Here is a 24,151-nt window from a genome sequence, read left to right as displayed (position 1 = left end):
GTATCAGGTCCTTCCACGACTATTCATATAAGCTCCTGCCAGGTCCATTATCAGTTCTCCTAGGGAGAGTGCAGCAAAAGGGAAGTGAAAGTTTGCATCCTCTATTCAGTCTTCTCCAACCCACTCAGCCTCTTAAAGTCTAACTCCGCCTGGATTCCGTCACTTCTTTTTCTTTCTGTGAAAAGAGATTAGAGTCCTTGACTTTTTTGCTCTGAGGAACAGCCTCTGTCGCAAATAATTCTAGAAGGTGTGAAATTTCCTTGCGGGTGCTTGTCACTATCTATTGAGGCTGGAAAGAGGGGAAAAGAAAGGATGTGCAGGAGCCTGAAGCTCCAGAATGTAACACAGATACTTCTCTTATACCATCCAGCATGGGACAACTTGAACCCCTGCGTGCTGGAGACCAGAGGGGAGCAATCCCCTCCACACTTTTTAAACAGGGGGCCAAGCCCTCACCTTTTGAGAATCAGAACTAGGCAGAGGCACACAACAAGAGGAGGCCCCTCTGGCCAGAACTGGGTGGTGTAACAGAGGAGCCCCTTCCCTGTTGGCATAATGGAGGGGCAGCCAGACCATATCTGAGAGTGATATTGCAACCTGGCATACACAGTCACAAGAGCACTCAAGTTTGGTTGTAGTTTTCTGCGCTACTGCTTGAACCAGGAGTCTAAGAAATCAGATGATCCTGTCTGACAGCCTGCATGCTAGATGGGGGCGGGCGCTCAGATGCAGACATACTCTCTTTTTGGACTGGTAGGAGTTGGCACCTGACCACTTAGTTTGTTCTCATAACTCTTGCTGCCAGCAAGAACTGGCTCCATCCTCCATGAACAAATCATCAGGGATATTTTATCTAGTACTGATATGGTTCTTGGGGGGGGGAGGAGGTCAAAGCTCTTTAAAGGCATCCCATCCGGATACTGAGACTGCACAAAGCACGTGATGACCAGTGAGATGGAAAGAGCTATGCTAACATTTCTAATTCTCTCCTAAGGGCAGCTTCCATCTTCCTGCCTGAAGGTATTGAAGACGTCTCCCCTTGGCAGAAATTAATATGCCCTTTACAGGGACACCACTGCTGAGGAAGAATGAAGAGAATCTTGGAATTCTAGAACCTGGAAAGCTATCAGACTCAGCCTCATCCCTTTGTTGGCCATTTCCGAGCCCTTCCTTGTGATTTTCTTGAAGGAAAAATAAGGAGATAGCAAATTGTTAGTTTTGAATTGAAGAAATATTCCCCTTTTCATGCCCTCTCTCTCTGGCTAGATGTCAGTGGAGCCCAACCTTCAAGCCAATTTTCAAGCACATCTGTTCCTCAGTGTTGTCATGATTCAAAACTAATAGTTCCCCTACTTCAGCATCCCCCAAGGAGCTGGAGACCTGCTGTGCTTTTTTTCCTGGGTTATTTTAAGCCTTTTTTGGATTTCTAATGTATTTTGCAGAATCCCTAGAGGATCAGTCTCTCCTAGTCCAGTGTTCTCTTTGAAGTCTTAGCCTGGGCAAAGACAATTTGTTTTGAGCCCTGTTGTGCCTCATCATGTAATACAGAACTGGGGAGGAAGTGGCGGGGACTGCCCCAAGAGATCCCAAATCCTCCTCTTGGGAAGAGCAACTGTCTGAAAGGAGGATGGATCCCTTGACTAATGGACTCAACCCATTAAAAACCTGAGATGCACAACCAGATTTTTTTCTCCTTTTGAGGGAGACTGGACTGGGGGCGACTTTGTGCCTTACCCTTAAACTTAGTGCCTTACACTGAGGTGCTTGCTCCCAGACTCCCAAGAGCTGAGTAGGACCAAGCAATGGAGGTGTTTCTGGGGAAGTTTTGGCTGGTGTTGTGAGATACAGAAGGTCCATAAAGAGCCTTTTCCCCCTGACTCAGGGAGGGCTCTGGCCTGGAAGCAATCACCTCAGAACTTCTCTTCTGTGGCTCCACAGAATATTTTCTTGCAGACACAGGAGCAGGTTGCCCTTCAGCTCAATTCCTTTGGCCAGCTCTGCCATGCTGGAAGAAGGGAGAATTAACAGAAGAAAGGTGCATGGCAGGTGATGCTACTCGGAGAAATAAGGCCCTGAAATTTTGACTCAATAAAGAAAAGAAGACAGTGATCTCAAAATCATCTTTAAATCCTGGGCTGTGATAGATGAGGTGGGAGTGCTGAATTGCTGCTCTGTCTGTCCAGTCGAAAGGCAGAGAATCTGGTGAGACAGTGGAAGGAATGTAGACAAAACCTTAGAGTTTTGTGGACAAGTCTGAACTGCCCCAGGTATCTGCAGGACTGGAGTTCTAAATAACTTTTGTCCTCCTTTTCAAGGCCCTATATAACACTTCCCTTCCAATTGCCAAACCTTCTGTCTCTTGAAGTGTAATTGCTCCACCTTTCTCCGCCAATGACGCTAGTCTTCACAGTAGCCCATTCACCTGTTTTTCCCATCAGCACAAGCATTGCGGGGGGGTGGGGTTTATGTCATTCCCTATGTATGGAATCATCTTCCTTCTCTGGTCCATTAGCCTCTCTCATTTTAAATCTCTCTTCAAAGCTCATCCACTCTACAGTGCTCACAATCACTGAAGTGTGTGTGGTTTTTAAAAAAAAAAAACAATAAAATGTGCATATGCACAAACTGAACATATGCACGATGGCATTACTGTAACCTTCATCTGACCTCTATCACATGCCCCCTTAGTTATCTCTTTTCCAACATGAATAGTCTTTTTAATCTCTCCTCATAAGGAAGCTGTTCCATGGCCCATCTTTTCTGTTGCTATTCTCTGTCCCTTTTCCAATTCTAATATACCTTTTTTTGAGATGGGGCAACCAGAACTACATGTAGTATTCAATGTGTGGGCATACCATGGATTTATATAGTGGCATAGTGTTATTTTCTGTCTTATCTACCTATTTCCTAATGGTTCTTAACATTCTATTAGTTTTTTTTTTTTTTTTAAACTGCCGCTGCACATTGAGCGGATGTTTTCAGAGAACGACACAAAATGATTTTAAGATCTCTTTCTTGAGTAGTAACAGCTAATTTAGACCCCATCATTTTGCATGTATAATTGGGATTATGTTTTCCAATGTGCATTCCTTTGCATTTATCAACACTAAATTTCATCTGCCATTTTGTTGCCAAGTCAGCCAGTTTTGTGAGATCCCTTAACACAGTTGGGCATGAGTGAGAGAAATTCTTTTCCTTTTAATTCCCCATCTCTAGACTCTTTGCACTAAAAGTAAAATAAGTGGTAAGAGGCAAAACACATCCTTTAAAAATTGGAAGATAGAAGACAAAGGGTAGGAATAAATGGTCAGTTTTCAGAATGGAGAAAGGTAAATAGTGGTGTCACCCAGGGATCTGTACTGGTGCTGTTCAACATATTCATAAATGATCTGGAAACAGTGAGGTGGCAAAATTTGCAGACAATACAAAATTACTCAAGATACTTAAGTCCAAAGCAGACAGCGAAGTATATATGAGGATTCTGACATAAGGGCCCTGATTTCTGAAAACCTTCCTGGTCAAGATAATTGCTACCAGGAAGGTGACCTTCCAGGAATGATATGACAGAGGGCACGATGCCAGTGGCTCCAAGGGAGTCTTGACATGACCAGGTTTAGGTCCCACGGGGGAATGGGTTTGCAAATTTGAGGGTAAAGTCTCTCTAATCCCTTGAGGAAGTGAATGGACATTTTGTGTGAGAACACCAATCTACCGTCCAGCAGAGGACAGAAGGCTGAGATTGCCCCTAGATGCACCCTGATCGATGAAATGGCTAGGCCTTGTTGTTTCAGATGGAGCAGATATTCCAGCACGGACTGGAGAGGTAACCGAGTTGGTGAGAGGCCTCATTGGGATGACCACACCGAGAAATGCTTCCGCTTGGTGAGGTAAGTCGCTCTACCAGACAGTTTCTTACTACCTAGCAAGACCAGGTCAACTTGTTCTGAACAGTCCAGCTCTGCCAGATTCAACCATGGATCTTCCATGTGGTCAGGTGGAGGGCCTTGAGATTCAGTTGTAGCAAACAGCCGTGATCTTGCGAGATCAAGGCAGGAGGGAGTGGCAACAGGGTTGATACTGACAGATCCAGTAGCGTGTCACCAGTGTTGGTGCAGCCACGCAGTGACTATAACAACCACCTTTGTTTTGTCTTCCTTGACTTTCAGAAGGACTTTATGTACCAGAGGAATGAGGGGAAACGTGTAGAACAGGAGTTTTATCCATACGAGTAGAAATACATCTGTGAGCGAGCCCAGGCTGTAACCACACAGCGTGCAAAACTGCTAACATTTCCTGTTCCGCTTGGTTGCAAACAGATCTAAAACAGGAAACCCCCACCTCTGGAAGATGGATCTGCCTAGATCGGGGTGAAGGGACCACTCATGGTGAGAAGAGAAAGACCTGCTGAGGTGATCTGCCAAGGTGTTCCGGGCTTCCTGAAAGTGAGAAGCTTTGACGTGGATGGAGTGCTTTGTGCAGAAGTCCCACAGGCGAATGGCCTCTTGACACAGGGTGGATGAGTGCACTACTCCCTCCTTGTTGGTGTAAAACATAGCTGCAGTGTTGTCCACAAGCACTCTCACGATTTTGCCCAAGGTCTGCCATAAAAACACCTGGCACGCTAGGCAAACCACTCTGACATTTATATGCAAGGAGAGCTCCTCCTGGGACCACAGGCCCTGAGGTGCTTGGGATGAGCCCCCCAACCTAGACAGGACACATCCACGATTAGGGATACTGATGGCAGGGGACTGAAAAGGGAATGCCCGCGCCCACCGATTGGGGATCTCTCCCCAAGTGGAGGGAGGTGAGGACCAGAGCAGGAACTGTAAGCACTGAGACCAAGTGCTGATGGCTTGGCAAGTACACCAAGGCCAGCCAAGCCTGAAGGGGTCTGAGGCCTAGTCTTGCATGCTGTACCACTTAAGTGCACACAGCCATGTGACCCAAAAGTTTGAGGCAGAAATGGGCTGTTGTGACGGGCTGGGTCTTGATCTCTGATATCAGAGCTGACATTGTCTGGGAGCGAGCCACTGGGAGGAAGGCTCTGGACCAGGTAGAACTGAGCAATGCATCAATAAACTATCATCTGGGTGGGGATGAGAGTTGACTTTTGCTCATTTATCAATAGGCCAAGGGCTCTGAAGATAGCCTGGGCCAGAGTGATGCTGGCTCTCACGTGGCCCTCGAACCAGCTCTTGATCAGCCAGTTATGAGGTAAGGGTAGACTCGAACACCACTCCTTCTGAGGAAGGCTGCCACCACTGCTATGCATTTTGTGAAAACCCAAGGGGCTGCCGACAGACCAAAGGGGAGGACAATGAATTGGTAGTGGGTCTGGTGTATGATGAATCTGAGGAACCCTCTGTGGTCCCGGAAAATGGAGATGTGGAAATAAGCTTCTTTCAAGTTGAGGGTGGCATACCAGTCCCCTGGATCCAGTAGAAATAGTAGAGGCCAGGGAGACCATGCGGAACCTCAGTTTCTTGAGACAAATTGTGATGCGACACAGGTCTAGGATGGGTAGAAGACCCCCTTTGGCCTGCGGCATTAGGAAATAGTGGACTAAAACCTTTCCCTCTCAAGTTCTGAGGCACCTCCTTCACCACCTTTACCCGAAGGAGGGCTTGCACCTCCTGGACTAGAAGTTGCTCATAAGAAGGGTCCCTGAAGAGGAACGGGGATGGAAGAGAGGGGTGGAAGAAAACTGAAGAGTGTAACCTCCCTCCATCGTACACAGCATCCAACAGTCTGATCTGATGATGGACCATGCTCGGCTGAAGTAGGAGAGTCGGTCTGAAAACAAAGAGGCGGCAAGATCCAGTATGGAAATTGATAGAACACCCTCAGATGCTCCTTCAGAAGTTGTGCTTGGGGCCTCCTGGATATCTGTGCGAGCCCAGTAGTGAGGCTGAGGGTTGCCCTGGAATCTTTCAGGCCATGGAGTTTTGCATGTGTCTGTTCGAAGAGGGAAGTTCCCTCAAATGGAAGGTACTGAATGGACTGCAGAACCTCTGGCGGCAGTCCCGAGGATTGGAGCCAAGAACACCTTCTCATCCCCATCGCTGATGCCATGTCAGATGCATCTAGGGCAGCCTGGACACAGGCCCTGGCTACAGTCTTCCCTTCCTCCAGCAAAGTGGAGAATTCTTGTCTGGACTCCTTAGGCAGCAAGTCCTTGAATTCTGACATGGAGTCCCAGACATTATAGTCATACCTCCCTAGCAAGGCCTGCTGGTTGGAGATGCAGAGCTGTAACCCACCAGTAGAATAAATCTTTCTACCAAACAGGTAGACTTCTTTGAGTCCTTTGGCTTGGGGGTTGCAGCTTGCAGCCTTTGCCTGTCTCTTTCGTTGGCCACTGCAACCACAAGGAACCCAAGAGGGGGACGGGAACATAGGTATTCATACCCTTTGGTGGGAACACAGTACTTTTTCTCTGCTCTTTTTGAAGTGGGAGGCAGAGAGGGGACCTGACCAGACCCATAACAGCCTCATTGAGGGTAGGGTCACGTTTGACAGGGCCACTGCAGCCAAAATGTCAATCAGGCAACATGAGGACTCTTTAAGCACCACCACTTCCACCCCTAGGTTAGAAGCTACCCTTTTCAATAGCTCCTGGTGAGCTCTGAAGTCATCCTGAGATACCAAGCCTCTTGGCCCCAACACAGTTTTGTCTGGGAAGGAGGCGGCCTGTATTGGTAGGAGGCCTTCCTCTTCTTCTTCTGCACTGACCACATCATGCAGCCTGAAGACCTAAGTATTGGTACCAGGCTTCATACCGGAATCTGGGTCAGGTGCCGGATGGTGCGAGAGGCCCTTTTCTCTCACACCACCGAATGCAAACAGCTGGAAGGCAATCCCAGTACTGGGGGGAAACCTCACAAATTCCAAAAGGGCCACTGGACCTGCATAGGCTACTGCCCACCGGGCCAGGGACTTCAGACAGCACCCACACTGGGATCCAATGGAACCTATGCCAGATACTGGTTAACAGCTCCTTGGTTGGGTGCACAGTCCTCGGACTTGTCAGCTTGGTGGGGGGGGGCAATAGGGGGCAGTACCCTTCGCTTCCGCCAGCTGCTGATGAGGGTCTGGGGAATGGTGACAGAGTGGGAAAGTCTTTGCTGACATCAGCAGAGATAGTTTTCCTCTAGTCAGTACCAGAGGATCCAATGCCAGATAGCAGCTATGGGGAACATGCTCCCTTCTGCTTGGTGATCTCGCCGGTGATCTTGGAAGTTGCCCCACGGGAGTCGGCGGTACCAGGAGAGCCATCAGGTCCCTGGCCACTGCAAACGCCTTTAGGGTGGACAGCACTGCGAACTCACTGGCACCACAATGTCCCCCCGGTGTCAGTGGATTGTCCTGCACCACTCAACTGCACCTGCAAGCAGGGCGGAGTTGAGAGTGCTGCTTGCAGAGTGGGGGTAGAGGAGTGGCCCAATGCAGGTCGTATTTTGCTGCACTCCCTGTGTTTGTCCTTACTCACCATCAGGGAATGCCCACTCTCAGAACACTGCTTTTTGTGCTTCTTTCCTCAGCACCAGTGAAGGGGAACAGTGCCGAGAAACCCATGCTGCCAGAGGAGCATTCTGCACCGATGTCGAGGTATTCAGTGCCAAATCTCACTGGCCTGGCTATGATGCCAGTCTAAATGTGGCTTCCATCAGAATGGACTTTAGCCTAGCCTCCCTGTCCTTTTTCATATGAGGCTTGAACTGGCAGCATATCTGGCAACACTCTCGCACGTGAGCATCCTCCAGACAGTTCAGAGAGATGGAGTGCAGGTCAGTCACCACAGGAGGCACAGGGTTTGAAGCCCAGAGTCCAGGGCTTGCCCAGCCCTGGGGGCAGAGGATGCCCCTCTAAATAAATGCAGGGTTGAACTATATACACTGTTACTAAAAGAAATAAACTGAAGGTAACTAAACTTGCGAAGAAAGGAGAGAATAATGGAACCACTAGAAGAAATCCTTGCTGAGGCAAGAGTAGTTGTTACAGCGACCATCATGGATGTTAAGGAGAAACTGAGAGGGTGTGGAACCAGCCAGGCCCCATATACCGGCGCACGAGCATGCAGCACCAGAGGGCACTAGAGCCAGCCCAATGGATACCACTGTGAGAAAAAACCTCCGGCGACTGTGCATGCAGCACAAGCACATCTAACATGGAATGGACATGAGCAAGCACTCAAAGAAGAACTGGAAGCATTTCAGAGAATGCTACCATGCTGGTCCTGGACTTCAATCTCTTACCTAGCAGCCTAAATTTGGCCTCCAGGTCCTCCCTCCTATCTTTTCCTACGTCACTAGTACCTACATATACCACCAGCTCTTCCCCAGCACGACACATTAGGGTGACCAGACGTCCTGATAAAATCGAGACTGTCCCGATATTGAGCAGTTTGTCCTGAATCCTGACCGAAGCACGGTCGGGACGCCATTTGTCCCGATATTTTGTTTTGGGTGCGGCGGCCTGTTATTTATTTATTTGTGGGGGGTTTTCTGCTTAGGCAGCGGTGAGAGGCAGGGGGAGCACCTTTTCAATTGTTACACTCACCCGGCACATCCGTGTCTTCAGCAAGCGGGTCCTTCAGTCGCTGACGGTCTTCGGCAGCATTTCGGCAGTGGATACTTCTTTCTTTGGCGGCAAGATTTATTACCCACCGCCGAAACGTCGCCGAAGACCCAGACACAGTGAGTATAACAATTGAAAAGGCGCTTCCCCTGCAGCAGTCCCGATATTTTGAAGTTATCATCTGGTCACCCTATGACACATAAATATCCCTAGATGTCTTGAGAGATCTGCAACCTTCAAACCCAGCAGGTCAGTCACCGTGTGGTTCTACCAGTCATCACAAACCCAGCTAGCTATATTTCCAATGAATCAATTATCAAATCCCCTGTTACTATTACCCGTCTCTTCCTAACAACTGGGATTCCCTCCCCTGAAGAGACAGCCTCAGTGCAAGAGGATACCATGACATCATCTAAAAGGAGGGTGCTTTTAAGTTCAGGACTTGGTTAAGTTCCTTACCTGTGGATTCAGGGGAAGGAAGCTAGGCGCCACTCTGTGGAGACAAGGGTTGTCTCCAAGCAGAGAGAGAGAGAGAGGAGGGGGGGGGAGGGGAGCTGTGTGTGTGTAGATTCAAGGGGGGTTTGAACCTGGTTCCCCCAGGGGAAGGGGGGGGACAGGCAGTGTGTGTGTTACTTTTAACCTGACTGGTGGCAGGAGAACTAGGAAGGGGTGGGGGGGGGGGGGGGGGGGGTGGGTCCCCCATCCCGCTGCTCCAGTTTGATGTTCTCCTTTCCAAGACTGTCATCCTCAACAGCACAGAGGTTGTCAGACATGGGGTGGGTCTGGAAAGTCTCCTCTGTCTCCCTTACTCCTCCAGTTCAGCCATTCTGGTCTCAAGAGCCCATAGTCAGTCTATGAGGACTATGAGCTCCTTGCACCGAGTGCACACATATGCCACTTGCCCACAAGGCAGGTACTCATACAAGCTACATTCACTGCAATAAACTGGATGGTCCCATTCTGCTGCTGGACTTCTGCCTGCATTATTTTTACTCCAGCAGATTTTTCTGTTTTTTGTTGGGGGTTATTTTCTTTGTTTGGGAGGGGGATTTTGGGGGGTGGGTTATTGGCCTAAGTTTAGAGAATGTTAATTAAGTGTATCTGGCTCTCATGCTCCCTCTCTAAACTCCCTCGCAAAACTCCAGTTTGTACAGCAAAGATGTAAACTTATCTGCCCTTAATCCCTGCCGGAGCTGGGGGAATACTTACATTTTTTAGGACTTATTCAGCTGAAAAAGAACTGAAAGCTGTGGCAAACAACGACCCTTATGCACCATCAGTGATTAGGTGTACACACAGTCAGTGAGGTGGCTAGAAGTTCAAAACTAGAAATATGACAATATAAGCGTGTTTAACTTCTTTGGCTTCTCACATTTAAATAGCGGAGAAACAAAATATTCACATAAAAAGTGAAGTGATCGATGAACACCAAAGTATAACCCACAGGGAGGTGAAAAAAAATGGAGTCTGAGAAACCAAGTAAGGTGAAAGGGATCACACAATGAACACTGGAAAGTAAGACAGATATTCTTGATTAGTATGACATGAAATATGACTAGGTCACTACACAAAACACTCTCCCTTCCCAAAAAGAGCTGACTTCAGAGCTACCCAGGCCCAGACTATGGAATATATTCGAAATGCTTCTGCACGGCTTTTTTAGTCAAAACTGCTTAACTTAAAATTGGTCTTCAAATAAATGCCTGTTTAGTCAGAACTTAAAGGAAACTTCTTCAAATCTAGAAAACTATAACCACTGGTTACCACTTAGCTGGGATAAGCAATTTAATTTCTCCGTAGTATGGTTAAAAAAACAGGAACATTTCCATACTTCTTCCAAGTTGCTCTTTTCAACCAACTTCCATCTGAGTCGTGCCTTTACATTTTTCAAAGTCTTCTTAATTGATAACAAAGTGTCAATGTTGGGGCTTTTATTCAACCATTCCACAATCTGCTTTTTAAACTAAGTTTTAAAAAAGGAAACAGTTAGTGAATGTATTTACATACATGTCCTAATACATTTCGAAAAGACTGGCTGAAGCCTACTATTTAATTTAGGTTTTGTAGGTCAGATTACTACTTGTCTATAGGAGCAGGCTTCTTTACAAGTACAATCTTAAAATCATCTTTCTATGAAAAAGTCATCTACTAACAGTCTCTTTAAAGTTACACTTCATGAATTTTTAAAAAGAGTTTGTAGACTCAAATCTTAAGTTACTTACTTATAAAAAGTATTTCTAAATTTTAAGTTAAGAACAGGAGACCAGCAGTTCTCACATTTCCAAAACAAAAAGCAAATAACCACCAGAACCAGACACACAATCTTCAGTATAAAAAGAAACGTTAAAGAACACCCTAAAAAATAAATGAGTTCAGAAAATATTGAACAGTGTGATAGACAAGCAGGTGAAGGAGTAAACTGACCTCAACACTGGCCAAATACTTGCTCTGTACTACAGTGATTAGATGTTGCTCCTGATGGATCTTCTGTATAACTTTATTGTAAGCATTTAAGATTATTTCCTTATCTGCCTCATCTTGCTCCTGGGTTGAATTACACATAAGAAGTAGATAAAAGGCTTACAGTTATTCTCAATTTGTAAGTGTCAACATCTAAGATATAAAATTCTACTGAAAATACCAATGTTAATGGAATGGCTCTAATGTCAGATTTTTATCTCTTTTCTTGAGGACACTGGAAATGGAAAAGTTCACAAGTCTTAAGAGCTCACCAAAAAGTCACAGTAAAATAAAGATTGATCGGCATTTCCATACAAACGCTTCATTTTTATCATGTTATATTTTGTACTGTATAAAAAAGCTTAACAGCTTAGGTTTCTTTTTTAAATGTGTACTAAATGTCAAGATGTGCATCATCTTCACCTCTAAAAAGCAAGTCACCTGCTCTGTTGCCGATTGCAGTCAAAATAAGTGTTGACTGAACTGATGTTCTAGTAGCATTATATTATCAAGAGACTGATTCAATTCCTGTTCCTGGCTGTTTCTCTCTGGTAGAGCAGGGACTTGTATTGTTGAGACAGTGCAAGGAGTTCAGAGAAGAATTATCAAAATGAAGAGAATGGAGCAATCCTCTTTATCATAAAGATAAATAATAACTGAAGAAAAAAAACTAGGCTGAACATCAGAAAACATTTCCTAATGAGAGAAAAATGGAGTAAGTCTTCAAGGAGAGGTGGTAGAAACCATGTAAGACTGGACAAAGCACTGGAGAATATACTCTAGTAAGAACTTGCATGGAAACAGGCTAAATTATCTAGTACCGCTATAATACTTTACACACTTAACATTTTCAGAGCACACTTACATTAAACTTCACAATAGCACTCTGAAGTATTATTCCCATTATATAGATGGGGTACTGATTTGCCCAAGGCAATGCAGCAAGCTAGTGATAGAGCTGAGATTACAACTCGGGAATTCCTAGTTCCCAGCCCTATGTTCAGGCCACAGTGCAATGCTGGCACTTATATCACCAGGGGACAGCCTATATAAAACTTTATACACTTTCTCCATCTCATTTTTGTGACAAAGACGCTGCCTAAGTTGCAATGATTAATAGCAACCCATCCATAATTTGAAAGTTGTAACTGGGATCGGAGTTGTGTAAAACATTCAGAAGTAAGAACAAGTTAGAGATCATAGGAACTTACAACTAGAGAAATCTCCAGCTCTTTGCAGATATTTGACTCAGCCTTCTCAAGAACTTCATCCACGTTGCCAACCACTTCTTCTGACTTCAGAGATACTTCTGATGTCAGGTCAAAAAACTTCAGGGGAAAGAGAACTGAATGCTATAATTACAAGTTAATGCACAATACCAGCAAAAAATTAGTACTTCCTATTAAAACAGGGCTTTGGCACAAATGCCAAGCACTTCTGGAAATCAGGCCATCAGAGTCTAATGCCAGGTTCTTATTGTTTGATTGAGACTTGCAGGTGATACAACTCTTAGAGAACATACAGCATAGACTGTGCCTCATCACTAGAAAAGAAATGTAAATTGAATCCTGCCTTCCTCTGGTTCTTTTTTCCAAACCTCACCTTGATTTTATCTAAATTAAAACTAAAACTAATGTAAGTGGCAGAGGAATCACAAATCCATCACCTGTTGGGTCTCTAATGTTGAAAAACAACATTTTTTCACTCACACAATGAAACAGAAAATGACCAAGACAAAACTGGTAGGTTAATCCAGTGGTTCTCAACCAGGGGTATGCATACCCCTGGAGGTAAGCAGAGGTCTTCCAGGGGGTACATCAATTCATCTAGATCAGTGTTTCCCAAACTTTTTTTTGCCATGGAACACCTTTTAACCTATTACACAACACTTATATTATTTTGTAGTCGTTTGGTTTTCAAATAAAAAAATTGCGTTATTTATGCTCAAATATATTTTATTTTATAAAACAAAGCAAAAATACAAATTTAAAATAACCTGAACTAACAATTTCTAACTGGAAAGCGCATATAAAGTAGTACAAAAATCAAGTGCAAGAGTCAAAATTAAAAACAGTGTTCTACTTAAAAAAAACTGTTTTTATATATACACAGACACCAAACAAATTAGATTTTTACTAGGAAAATCTATTTTTATAAACAGAAATACAAATTTGGATTTAATGGGATTGGTGTTTCTGCGTTTTTCTATCACAAATTCGCTTAATATTAGGAATAATGCTGGAAAGTTGAATCCTCATGTCAGGCGCAGCATCAAGTCTATTCCTATATTTGGTTTTTCTTGAAGTATAATACGAAAATCTCATCTCACACAAATAAATTGTAGGAAAAGGAAGGAGCACTCGAACTTCACGTTTAGCCACATTAGGGTACTCTTCTATTAAGCTGCTCCAAAAATTATTCAGTGGAAGATCCTTAAACTTTTGTTTCAAATCAGAGTCAGAAATCAAGTCAATTAGGCTTTCATAATCGTGCGCAGAAAAGCCGACTGGTTTGGCTGCAATTACAAATGGATTTTGAACCCAAGCATTATCATCAGTAGTTGTAGGAAAATATTCTAATAAAGAGGCCTGCAAGTCACATACGTGCTGTAAAATGACGCTGGAAACTTCTTCGTGGACTGTAGAATTTATTTCAGTCAGAAATTCATGTACTGTAGGGAAGCAGTCGAAGTTATTCTGTTCTACAGAAGATGCCCAGAATTCCAGTTTCTTTTTTAACGACAAAGTTGTATCCATTGTAGTAAAAATGGTCACATTCTTTCCTTGCAGCGACAGACTAATTTCATTTAATTTTGAAAAAATATCTGCAAGATACGCAAGTCTCATTAGCCATGAGGAATTTGTCAGAAGTCATTAAATTTTCATCCTGAATTATCTGAAGTGAAGAATACCAGTAGTTCACTACGAAGCTCAAAAAGCCTCACAAGCACTTTTCCTCTGGATAGTCACCTCACTTGCGTATGTAAAAGAAGCACTTTGTGCTGACTACTCATTTCCTCACACAATAATCCATTTTAAATAACCTGGATTGAAGTGGTTGAGATTTGACAAAATTGATCATTTGTACTCCTTCATCGAGCACGATTTTCAGATATGCTGGTATTTTTTTAATTGCAAGTGCTTCTCTGTGTAGAACCCAATGGCTCTTAGTGCTTTCTGATGCCACACTTATGATTCGCGTTACAGCTCCCTTCATCTTCCCGATCATTGTCCAAGCACCGTCAGTACATACATCAATACATTTTCCCCAACTAATTTCATGCTTTCTGATAAAATTGTTGATGCAGTTGAATATGTCTTCTCCAGTTATGTTGCTTTGCAGAGATTCACATAAGAGCAGGTCCTCTTCAGTAATATTATTAAATCTATATCGGACAAATAGTAGCACAGCAAGTCCTGAAATGTCAGTGGACTCATCTAGCTGCAATGAATACTCATGGAAAATTTTCAGTCGGCAAACTAGCTCTTTTTCTAGGTCATCGGCAAGATCTTTAATATGGTGTGCAACAGTATTATTTGACAACTGTACAGCATCAATTTTTTTTTTACCAGACTGCTCGCTCAACATGCATGTTACAATATCTTTCGCGCAAGGCTTGATAAGCGTTTCTCCAATAGTGTGAGCTTCTCTGGCAAATGCTATATGGTAACTTACTCGATAAGATGCCTCTGTTGCAATTTTGTTGTCTGTTTTAGCAATTTTAATCATCAAAAGTTTACAATTTCCAAGTGAGTCACGCTTCCTCTTGAAAAAACGTATATCTTTGTTTCTGTATTCAGCATGCTTGGTTTCCAAATGCCTATGAAGTTTAGCAGGGGCCAATGAACTGTTTGCTAGTATTTTGTTGCACACGACGCACTGCGCATCAGGAATATCTTTATTTCCAACATACATAAAACCGAAAGACAAATAACTTTCATCATACTTTAGTTTCAGTCTTTTAACACCTGCTTCTTCTTGTTTATTGATATACTTTGGTGGAAATTCTTTCACCTTGGATAACTCACTAGTACTAACAGATTTTTCGGCAACAAAAGACTGCAATTGTTCATCCTCACTTTGAAGTGTCACAATAGTTTGCTCATTTATTTCGGTCACAGTTGGAGTACCAGAAGAACTTGCTTTTCGTTTCAAAGTTTCTTCTTTTAGCCACAAATCCATGGTGATTACGTTTAGTAACAATATTTAGAAATAGTGATTTTTGTCAAATTTTGTTTGTCACAAATATTTATATTGTTTCGAGCGAAGCTAGTTTTGTTGTGCTTATCGCACACACGGTAAAGACCCACAGGTTTGAACATGTTGAGTAAATATGTTACATTCAACATGGCGTAAAGAGAATGGTGTGTGCATACCACTGCAGTTCGCGCAGCCTCAAGCGGAAGGGGTACGACGTCACTAACTGAAACAAGCCCGAAAGGGGTAGACGTCAACATGCTTGCGTGCCACATTCTCTTTACGCCATGATATTCAATACGAGATCTATCAATAACAGGAAAAAGAGTTTTATGTTAAATTATAGTCATTCAAAAAGAGTTGTAAACTACGCTCAAATATGCCAAATTTAAAATTTTAAAAAATGTAAAGATCCTTTTTTCTAATTATGATTCTTTCACAGAACACCTATTCACACTGTGCGGAACATAGTTTGGGAAACACTGATCTAGATATTTGCCTAGTTTTACAACAGGCTACATGAAAAGCACAAGGCAAGTCAGTACAAACTGAAATTTCATACAGACTAGTTATTTATACTGCCCTATATACTATATCAGATTTTCTCAACCTGGGGGGGGGGTCACAATTTATTTTATAATTGTATGTAAAAATGAGAAAGTAAGCAATAATTCAGTGCTAGTGTGCTGTGACACTTGTATTTTTATATCTGATTTCATAAGCAAGTAGTTTTTAAGTGAGGTGAAACTTGGGGGTACAAAAGGCAAATCAGTCTCCCGAAATGGGTACAGTAGTCTGGAAAACCACTGGGTTAAACAACCCTTTAGTTTCTCTGATAGAGCCTCTCATTTTGTGTTTTTAAATCATCTTTCCAAAGAAAAATAAAGGTGATGTCTTCAGTTAAACCCATTCCCTTCTCCATCTTCGTGTTTCTACACAGGCACTTTTAGGTTTCATTATTGAGAAGCCTTTTGACAACATCCAGTGATGCTAAAACAGCTTCTCCCTCTGTAAAAATCCAAAAAAAAGAGATAAAGCAACATCAAAGCTAAATTAAGCAATTTTAGCTACATGTGAAAAAAGGATAGTGGAGATATATTTGCAAGGGAGAGAGAGGAAAAAATTATTTCTGAAGCTGTTAATTGCTCTAAGTTGCTGTAAGATTTTTAAAAAATAATACTCCAACAGCAAAAAGCACTTCAGAACCTTTGGTGCAAACGCTTGTTTCTACCTCATGCTTCAACACAAGATCTGTACCAATAGCCCAGGAATGCACACCTTGCTCTTGCATAGTGCTTAATTGTAAGTGAAATGGACACATGGATAGCTGATGTATCCTATTACCCAGACCTTTCATTATAGAAACAAAGGCTGTAATCAGAGCTTGCTTGGTTACTGAGCTCAGTGTGGTGAAACTGTGTTTAGCTCAGCTTTTTCCATGTACTATTCTCATAGGATTAAAATGTTTTCGCTAACAAATTAGCCCAGTGGTTCTCAATCAGGAGTAAACATGCCCGTGGGGGTACACAGAGATCGTCCATGGGGTACATCAGTCATTTAGCTATTTGCCTAATTTTAACAACAGGAAACATGAAAAGCACTAGCGAAGACAGTACAAACTAAAATTTAAAAACAGACAAAATGAGAAAGTAAGCAATTCCAGTAATAGTGTGCTGAGACACTTTTATATTTTTAATGTCTGATTTTGTAAGCAAGTAGTTTTTAAGTGAGGTGAACTAAGCAGCTGAACCATTTTAAAGAAAAATAAGAAGTAGATTGTGCACAAATGTATTTTGGGGTCCATGTTGCATTTTAACAGCTGGTGGATAGGGGAATGAAAAGAGCTGCATACTTCCAAAACTAAAACGTTCCAGTGAGCCCTGAGGTAAAGGCGCTCTCAGGGTGTTCTTCTGAAATAGAAGGAATTCTGTCCTTCCTACACTGAAGGCTGTTTCAGAGATCACAGTAAAGGAGTATACAAGTGATTGGTTTGTTGTGCTATATGAACTCATAGATGTGCCCAACATGAAGCACAGGCTTTTCCTGCAAAGAAAACAATTTAACTTTCCCCTGTGCATGAAGTTTAGAATGCCAAAGAGCAGAGAATAAATCAGTGGAGCAAGATAGCCTGTGGCTATACCAAATGTTAATTGCAATGCCAAATGTTTTAGATAAATAGCTCTCTCTTTCATTGTGCGTGTAGGAGTATTAAATTAACAGCGGCAACCACACTAACATGGGAATCTGATCTCTGTAATTAATACACAGCATATGCACCAAAGATACAGAGCTATACTACATACTTGCCCTATTCAGATTCATTCAATCAACCATCTAATAAGCGTGTATATTCAGTATAACTGCAGATCTTGAAAATGTGTTATTGCTTTAATTTTAAGAACGTCACAAAATAAAAAGTGAAGATTATAGTAGGTATGTAACAATGCAGGCCTGAAGAACACATTGGCTCAAAAAGTCTGGAGTAGTACATTTGAAAATGACCACCCAACCTCTGAAAATGATAGCCACGTCTCTGCTGTGGACTGCCGTTTCCACTGTAAGTTTCATGGAAACAGACACGGATTCATGTTAAGAATGGATTTGCAGTGAAAGTAGTAAACATTTAAAGGAACTTAAAAACCCTAAAATAGTGTGTTTAAAATAGTTTCTCTGTCCAGTCTGGTCACCCTTTTTTCACAAAAACAGGAACTGTAATGTCCAGCCAATTGCAATCACAACTGAAGCTGATGAAAGGTCTAGGGGCTGAAAGCTCCCTCCCCCATCCCCACTCTATCAAAACCACATCTGCATAAATCTGGAACTTCCCTAACTGCCTGGACTATTTTCAAAGTTTAGATTTGAATGAATGCATCAGCTTGTGCAGTCATACCAGCACACAAAAGTACCCCTTGGTAATATTGCTATTTTGGATTATCCATAATATCAGTCATGTAACTAAAACTGCTTTAACTGTAACTGTGTTTCTAAGATCTGGTACACTTGAACTGCAACTCAGCACAGTTGTGAATAATTATGTTTACTGACATCATGCTGAACGCAGCCCACTCCAGTCTATACTGACTACCAAAAACCATTCATCATGTCAGGTAACCCAACTGTTCACAGCAGTACTTAGGCATAGTAAAATATTGTAGTGTGGAGTAGGCCTAAGTGGCTGAAACTATTTACTGTTAATAAATGGCTAACCCGGACAATAATATCCTTCCTCATCCAAGCGGGCTGCATTTTTCACTTTTAAATCATCCCTGGAAGTTCAGGTCATTTTTATTGTCTTAGTCTTACCTCTCCCTGGCCCCAAAACATTGTCCAACTGCTCCTAAGAAGCAGTTGTCTTCAGGCAGCCACTTCCAGACTAACGGAGTATGTTTACCGCTATCCCTAGGGCCCTTGGGCTGGGACCCAGAGTAGAGGGTGGGCCCAGGTCCCTCCCTCTCCACTCCCCTTCCCTGGGATACTAGTGGGACAGTTAATACCCCAGATTAGAGGCAAGAAACAGCACTCTGAACACCTGCACAAAAAGAGAAAGCACCAGACCCATCATAGTAGTGCCAGCAATTTGCCACAGTCTATGCAGCAATTAAACACTCACAGCTGACCCGAGTCAGCTGACTCAGGCTTGCAGGGCTCAGGTGGCGGGGCCGTATAATTGTGATGTACATGTTCCAACTCGAGCTGGAGCTCAGCTCTGGGACCCTTCCCTCTCATGGGGTCCAGAACTCAGGCTCCAGTTCGAGCCTGAATGTCTACACAGCAATTTTACAGCCCAGCAGCCTGAGTCCTGCAAGCCGGGCCAGCCATGGGCATTTAATGGCTGTGTAGACATATCCAAAAGGCTGCTCCACAATATTATTGACTAGTTCCCATAGAACTTAAAAGAAAATGCTGCAAAAGCACCATTCAGGAGCATCTGCTAAACCTCTATGACACCCACTTCCACAATTTAACAAGGAAAATAAAAGTGACTGCCAGTAAAACAAAATAGCCCTCAATTTCTGGTATGCACTTAAAGCACATCATTTTGTATCAGTGGTGCAAGGGTCAGTATTCTGATCCGGCAAAGTTCTAAAGAGGATTCTCCAATTTCTTGGGGGCAGTGGAGAAGGAAGGAGAGGTAACTCAACCCTACCCAATGTACTGTGGGGAAACTGCCGGATATAGACTAAGCACTGTTGTAAGCTATATGACAGCATTACAACAGCACATCAGCTTAGGGACAATACTACGTAAAAATATAATACTAGACAACCTTCCAATTTGCATTAATTCCTTCCTCCTCATTTCAAGGCAAGGAAAAGGTAATCTGTACCTAGAGCATTTTAAAATCAGAAACAGCCTGTTCATTCATTTGGTAATCCTTGTTTTTCTTTCTCTCTCCTCAGACTATTTCAGCATCACTGTTTGATTAGATTCCTTTAATTTACCTTCAAGTCTCTAGTTCAAAAGTAGTATGAAAGGAGCAATGAGGATGTTTTTGTTTAATCATTGGAAAAATCTAAACAGATTATTTTAATGCACTGAGCAGTTCTTTCTCCCCCCATGATATGCTTATATTAGGTCAGACCAGGAAAATACTTAACTGAACCATGAAACATGTCCTCTGACCCAAGAGCATGCATTTATATTTTGTACCAGCTGACTCCATTAGGTATTAGGTACTGAGGTAAGATAGTAAACTTGTATTTAGCTCTCCCATAATGCCTGCCTATCAGGCACTAACATCTATTGCACAGGATTACTGTCTGCATGCAGGACTGTGTCTTTTTCACATACATTACAGGATAGAAGTAAAGTCTGTTCTACCTTTATCATGCCACTGAACCATGTTGCAAGAATCTGTAGGGAAGCATCTGTACCACTTCTGACACGACTGAATTCCTCCAGTTTAGTTTGCTTCCACTCAAAAAACTGCTGAAATGTCTCCTCAGAGTCATCTGCTTCACTAACTTGACCATATATTGCCTCCAGAGAACCAGATAGTTCCTGTACAGGGTAAGCAAAAAAAAATAGCAGGTATGCAAACAGACAGGAACTTGATGGATGTCCTATAAATAGGCAGTTAAAAGACATTTAATGTGTGATCACAAATGAAAGAATTACGCGTGTGTGCTGACTCACTACAGCACTTTTCACTTCTGAAAACCTGGACCCACATCCTATTCAAGCCGCAAATTAGAGTATTATTTACTGGTAAGTGTGTAGTCTCCTCCTTTCCTCTCAGAGCTGGCTATGCTAGGTCTCTTACCTGCCAGAGGTAAGATGGCAAAAAGTCTGTGAATTGTGGTGGCATCTACATAACCAGGCTCCTGCCTTTCCAATCAAGCACTTCCAGACATATCTAATAGCATACAAAAGACAGGCAGGAAGAAAGCAGGATTCAGAAGGTGGGGGGTTGGAGGAGAGAGAAGAGACTACAAAAAAGTAATTTTCCCCTCTTCAAATCTCTTCTTCCCTGTGACCAAGAACTGGGTGTGGATGTGACCAATAGTACTAAGAACAAAAGGAGCTCACCTCAGATTGCTCCCTACAGCAGCAAACAAGCGGGTCATGAGATGTGTCAACTACGTAACAGCTCTGACATTCTAAACAAATGTCAGCTCTGACATTCTAAACAAAACAGGTCTCTAGTCAAATCTCTCCTGAGCTCTTTTGGTCATAATCTAAGTGATAACAATCCCACACAGAAACTGCAGTATTTGAAGCGCCTAGGCCATCTTTGCAGGCAGGTCATCCTTCCAGTCCCAGAGCTAAACTTGCCTGCAGCCAAGCTTGGAGACACCAACAGAGCTGAGAGCCAACTGGGCACTACCAAAAATGACATTACACACAAGAACTGTCACTTGTCTGGAGTCTTCCAATGACCACTTCATCGCTTTTGTGGCCCTGACAGCGACTGGGTCACAGAGCTGACCAAGACCAGACTGCAGCACTCAAGCAATCAATGCTAAATGGTGGCAACTAGGACAGCAAGGAGAGCAACTGCAAATCTAGCCCAGATTCTCTGTGGATGAATAGCATCACTGGTGTGGTGAGAAAGTAGGCAGAGAAGTAGGTGACCAAAGTAGGTGACACCCACTACTTTGACTTAAGGTCAGAGAAATCACTTATCGGCCACTTGGGGAGAAGTAAGACACTTACCAACAGTGACAAACTTGCAAAAGGGGAACGCTGAGGGGAACTGTGCAGGCTTTTCTCCTGAAAACACCTCTCTTAGCGAATGCTATTTTCCCCCAAAGACGCTAATATCCTAGCACTAAGATCTTCTGCTTGAACAGAGGCATAGTACTTCCCACTGCCATCCCAACTCTCCCACTAACACGGCTCCAGCAAGCGGTCCTCTTCCAGGGTTCAAAGAGGCAGGCCAACAGGGTCTCGCCACAAGAATCAGGGAACAAGAGGGACTGGATCATCAGGAGGGTGGGAAAGGGAAAAATGATGAGGGAGCACAGATATGAGTCTTAAAACTGGGAATGAGGGATGAAGCACTGAGCTCAGAAAGTTTTTGGATGCTGAAGGAGGTTCCCTTTGCTCACTGATGATCTGTCCCATACAATGTAAACCGACTACAGTCAGAACAACTTCCCACCACATTACCGTGGATGCAAACAATGGAGAAAGCAGGCAAAGAACCTATTGTGGATGAAGTGAATGGATCTGTACAGAGCCAGAAGAAGCTGGCTCTGCCCCTGCTCAATAAAAGGGTGGGGTATTCCTGGCAGAACCCAAGGCTGTCACAACAAAGGGCCCAATGGCACAACAGGAACCACAGGGAAGGGCAATCTGTATAAGGATTCCTGCTGTAGCAGAGAACTGAGGCAGTTGCCTGCCATTATACATTTCCAGTGGCAGAAGTCACTAAGAGGTTCCCCTAGCTCAGTGGTTGCCAGACTGTGTGGCATGCCCCCTTAGGGGGCATGGAGGAACTTTCAAGGTCGATGCACCCAACCCTGCTCCGACCCCAGCCAGAGCTCTGTGTTGCCCCCTGCTCCACTCCAGCCCAGCTCCGCCCCCTGCCACACCTCAACTCTGCCCATACTCTGAACCCAGCTGCAGCTCCATTCCACCCCCTGCTGTGCCTCCAACCCAGCTGTCTCCAGCCACCGCTCCACTCCACCCCCTGTTCCACTAACAGCCCAGCTCCAGCCACAGCTCCACTCTGCCCCATTCCTCCCCCAGCCCAGCTCCGCCACCAGCCACAGCTCCACTCTGCCCCCAGTTGCAGCTCCATTCCACTCCCTTCTCTGCCTCCACCGCAGCTGTCCTCAGCCACAGCTCCACTGTGCCCCCAGCTGCAGCTCTATTCCACTCCCTTCCCCACTGCAGCCCAGGTCCGCCCGCAGCAACAGCTCCACTCCGCCCCTGCACCTCCCACAGCCACTGCTCTGCTCCACCCCCAGCTGCAACTCCACCCCCTGCTCTGCCCCCAGCCACAGCTCCACTCCACCCCCTGCTCTGCCTCCACCCCAGCTCTGCCCCCAGCCACAGCTCCACTCCACCCCCTACTTCACTAACTACTGCCCTCATTCCCTCTCCACACCCATGCCAGCTCCGCCTCTAGCCCCAGCTACTCCCCCAGTCCCAGTTCAACTGAGCCAACTGTGCAGTAATGGAGGAGGGATGCGGACAGATTCCATTACTGCTAAGAGGGGGCGTGACAAGAAAAGTTTGGTACCACTGCCCTCACTGCTGACAGAGCAGGCTGGAGAGAAACCAGGGTAGAGGCATGTACGTACCTGATCCAGGCCTCCCTCTTAGGACAAGCTGCTACATGAGATGGGGGTGGAAAGGAGCCCTAGATCACCAGAAGCTATAGAGAACAGAGGAGCGTACAGCTAAAGTTCTCCCATCGCACCAGTGATAACTGAGGACAGGCAGACGAGAAGCCTGGGCTTTCTCACACATGGGATGGCAACATTAGAGGCCTTACCCAAACATAGTGGAGGTGTTCCATGCCACTGGTGAATGGAAGAGGCAGCGGCATGGGAAGAAGATTATTCCTAAGGGGAGTCTCAGCCAGTGCCTCCGACCTGTATTTAGCTATAGGCAGACAAACTCTCCCCTCCAACTATCTTTCATAAAATAGTTATCTCTTAACTTTCCTTCATAGCTCAGAAGGCTGAAGCATCACCTATACATTCAGGAGGAAGGAGACTAGCTGGGTATCCTTCCCTGAATTACAGCCTTTTTTGATCCTTACCTTCTTGTAGATATAGATCTATCACACAATTCTGATTGGTTGATAATGTACATTTCCCCAATGATTTTGGAAGCAATAATATATACTAACATTGCTACAACATAACTTACAAGGTTAATGTACCAGATGTAAATCTTTGTTGGATGTACAACAAGATATACCATATAATACTGTAATACAAAAAAAATAATGCAACAGAATGGCTGAGAATTTAGATATACAAGAGACAGAAAATACTTATTCCAAGAACTAGAATAGCCTCATTACATGTATCTAGCATTGTATAGGATTATATATTGTTACAATTAGACCCTTATAACGTAAATGTGCAGCATAGCAGATTTCTAGCTGTGGGAGGGACCATAAATGAACTTCCCAACATTAAAACACACAACACTGCAACAGTTTGGGACACTGAATTTATTCAGTTATTTAAGTGTGTGCCTGAACACTGTAATAGTAGCGAATAAGATTCACGCAAGCATAGTAGATCTTTTTCTACTACTTCATTCTAAACTAGACATCTTCAAATATGCAAAATATGCTTTTCTTAATTAAGGGGTAGGTCTATGACAACTTTATAGCAGCCATTTGGATTATCGGAATACACTAAAGTCATCTGAAAAATTTCTGCCTGATGAAAACTCTTTTTTACACTTTCTCAAGAACAGCTGGACAAGAATTTACCACAATTTATTT

General features: G+C 43.8%; 1 protein-coding gene and 1 long non-coding RNA gene across 7 annotated transcripts in view; one reads left to right on the top strand and one right to left on the bottom strand.

The window, feature by feature from the left end:
• LOC120398932 overlaps positions 1 to 8,243 on the top strand; it is a 33,630-nt gene extending 25,387 nt beyond the window's left edge. Inside the window, exons 2-5 of one of the 2 annotated variants that reach the window (XR_005594830.1) lie at positions 3,792 to 3,887; positions 4,167 to 4,409; positions 5,132 to 5,217; positions 7,545 to 8,243. This is a non-coding gene — a long non-coding RNA (uncharacterized LOC120398932). Of the gene's footprint in view, positions 1 to 3,791; positions 3,888 to 4,166; positions 4,410 to 5,131; positions 5,294 to 7,544 lie in introns of those variants that run through there. The other variant, XR_005594831.1, reaches the window with a different exon arrangement.
• STK31 (serine/threonine kinase 31) overlaps positions 1 to 24,151 on the bottom strand; it is a 101,080-nt gene that overhangs the window by 35,137 nt on the left and 41,792 nt on the right. For all 5 annotated transcript variants that reach the window (XM_039526710.1, XM_039526709.1, XM_039526707.1 and 2 more), the window contains exons 12-15: positions 20,059 to 20,238; positions 12,252 to 12,368; positions 11,005 to 11,124; positions 10,412 to 10,543 (exon numbers count right to left, since the gene is read on the bottom strand). In XM_039526710.1, coding sequence (XP_039382644.1) covers positions 10,412 to 10,543; positions 11,005 to 11,124; positions 12,252 to 12,368; positions 20,059 to 20,238 — 549 coding nt within the window. The remainder of the gene's footprint in view (positions 1 to 10,411; positions 10,544 to 11,004; positions 11,125 to 12,251; positions 12,369 to 20,058; positions 20,239 to 24,151) is intronic.

The sequence above is a fragment of the Mauremys reevesii genome, linkage group 2 (assembly GCF_016161935.1).
Source record: "Mauremys reevesii isolate NIE-2019 linkage group 2, ASM1616193v1, whole genome shotgun sequence".
NCBI lineage: Eukaryota > Metazoa > Chordata > Testudines > Geoemydidae > Mauremys > Mauremys reevesii.
The sequence above is the reverse complement of the archived record's forward strand: the minus strand, read 5'-3'. Positions and strand labels throughout refer to the sequence as shown.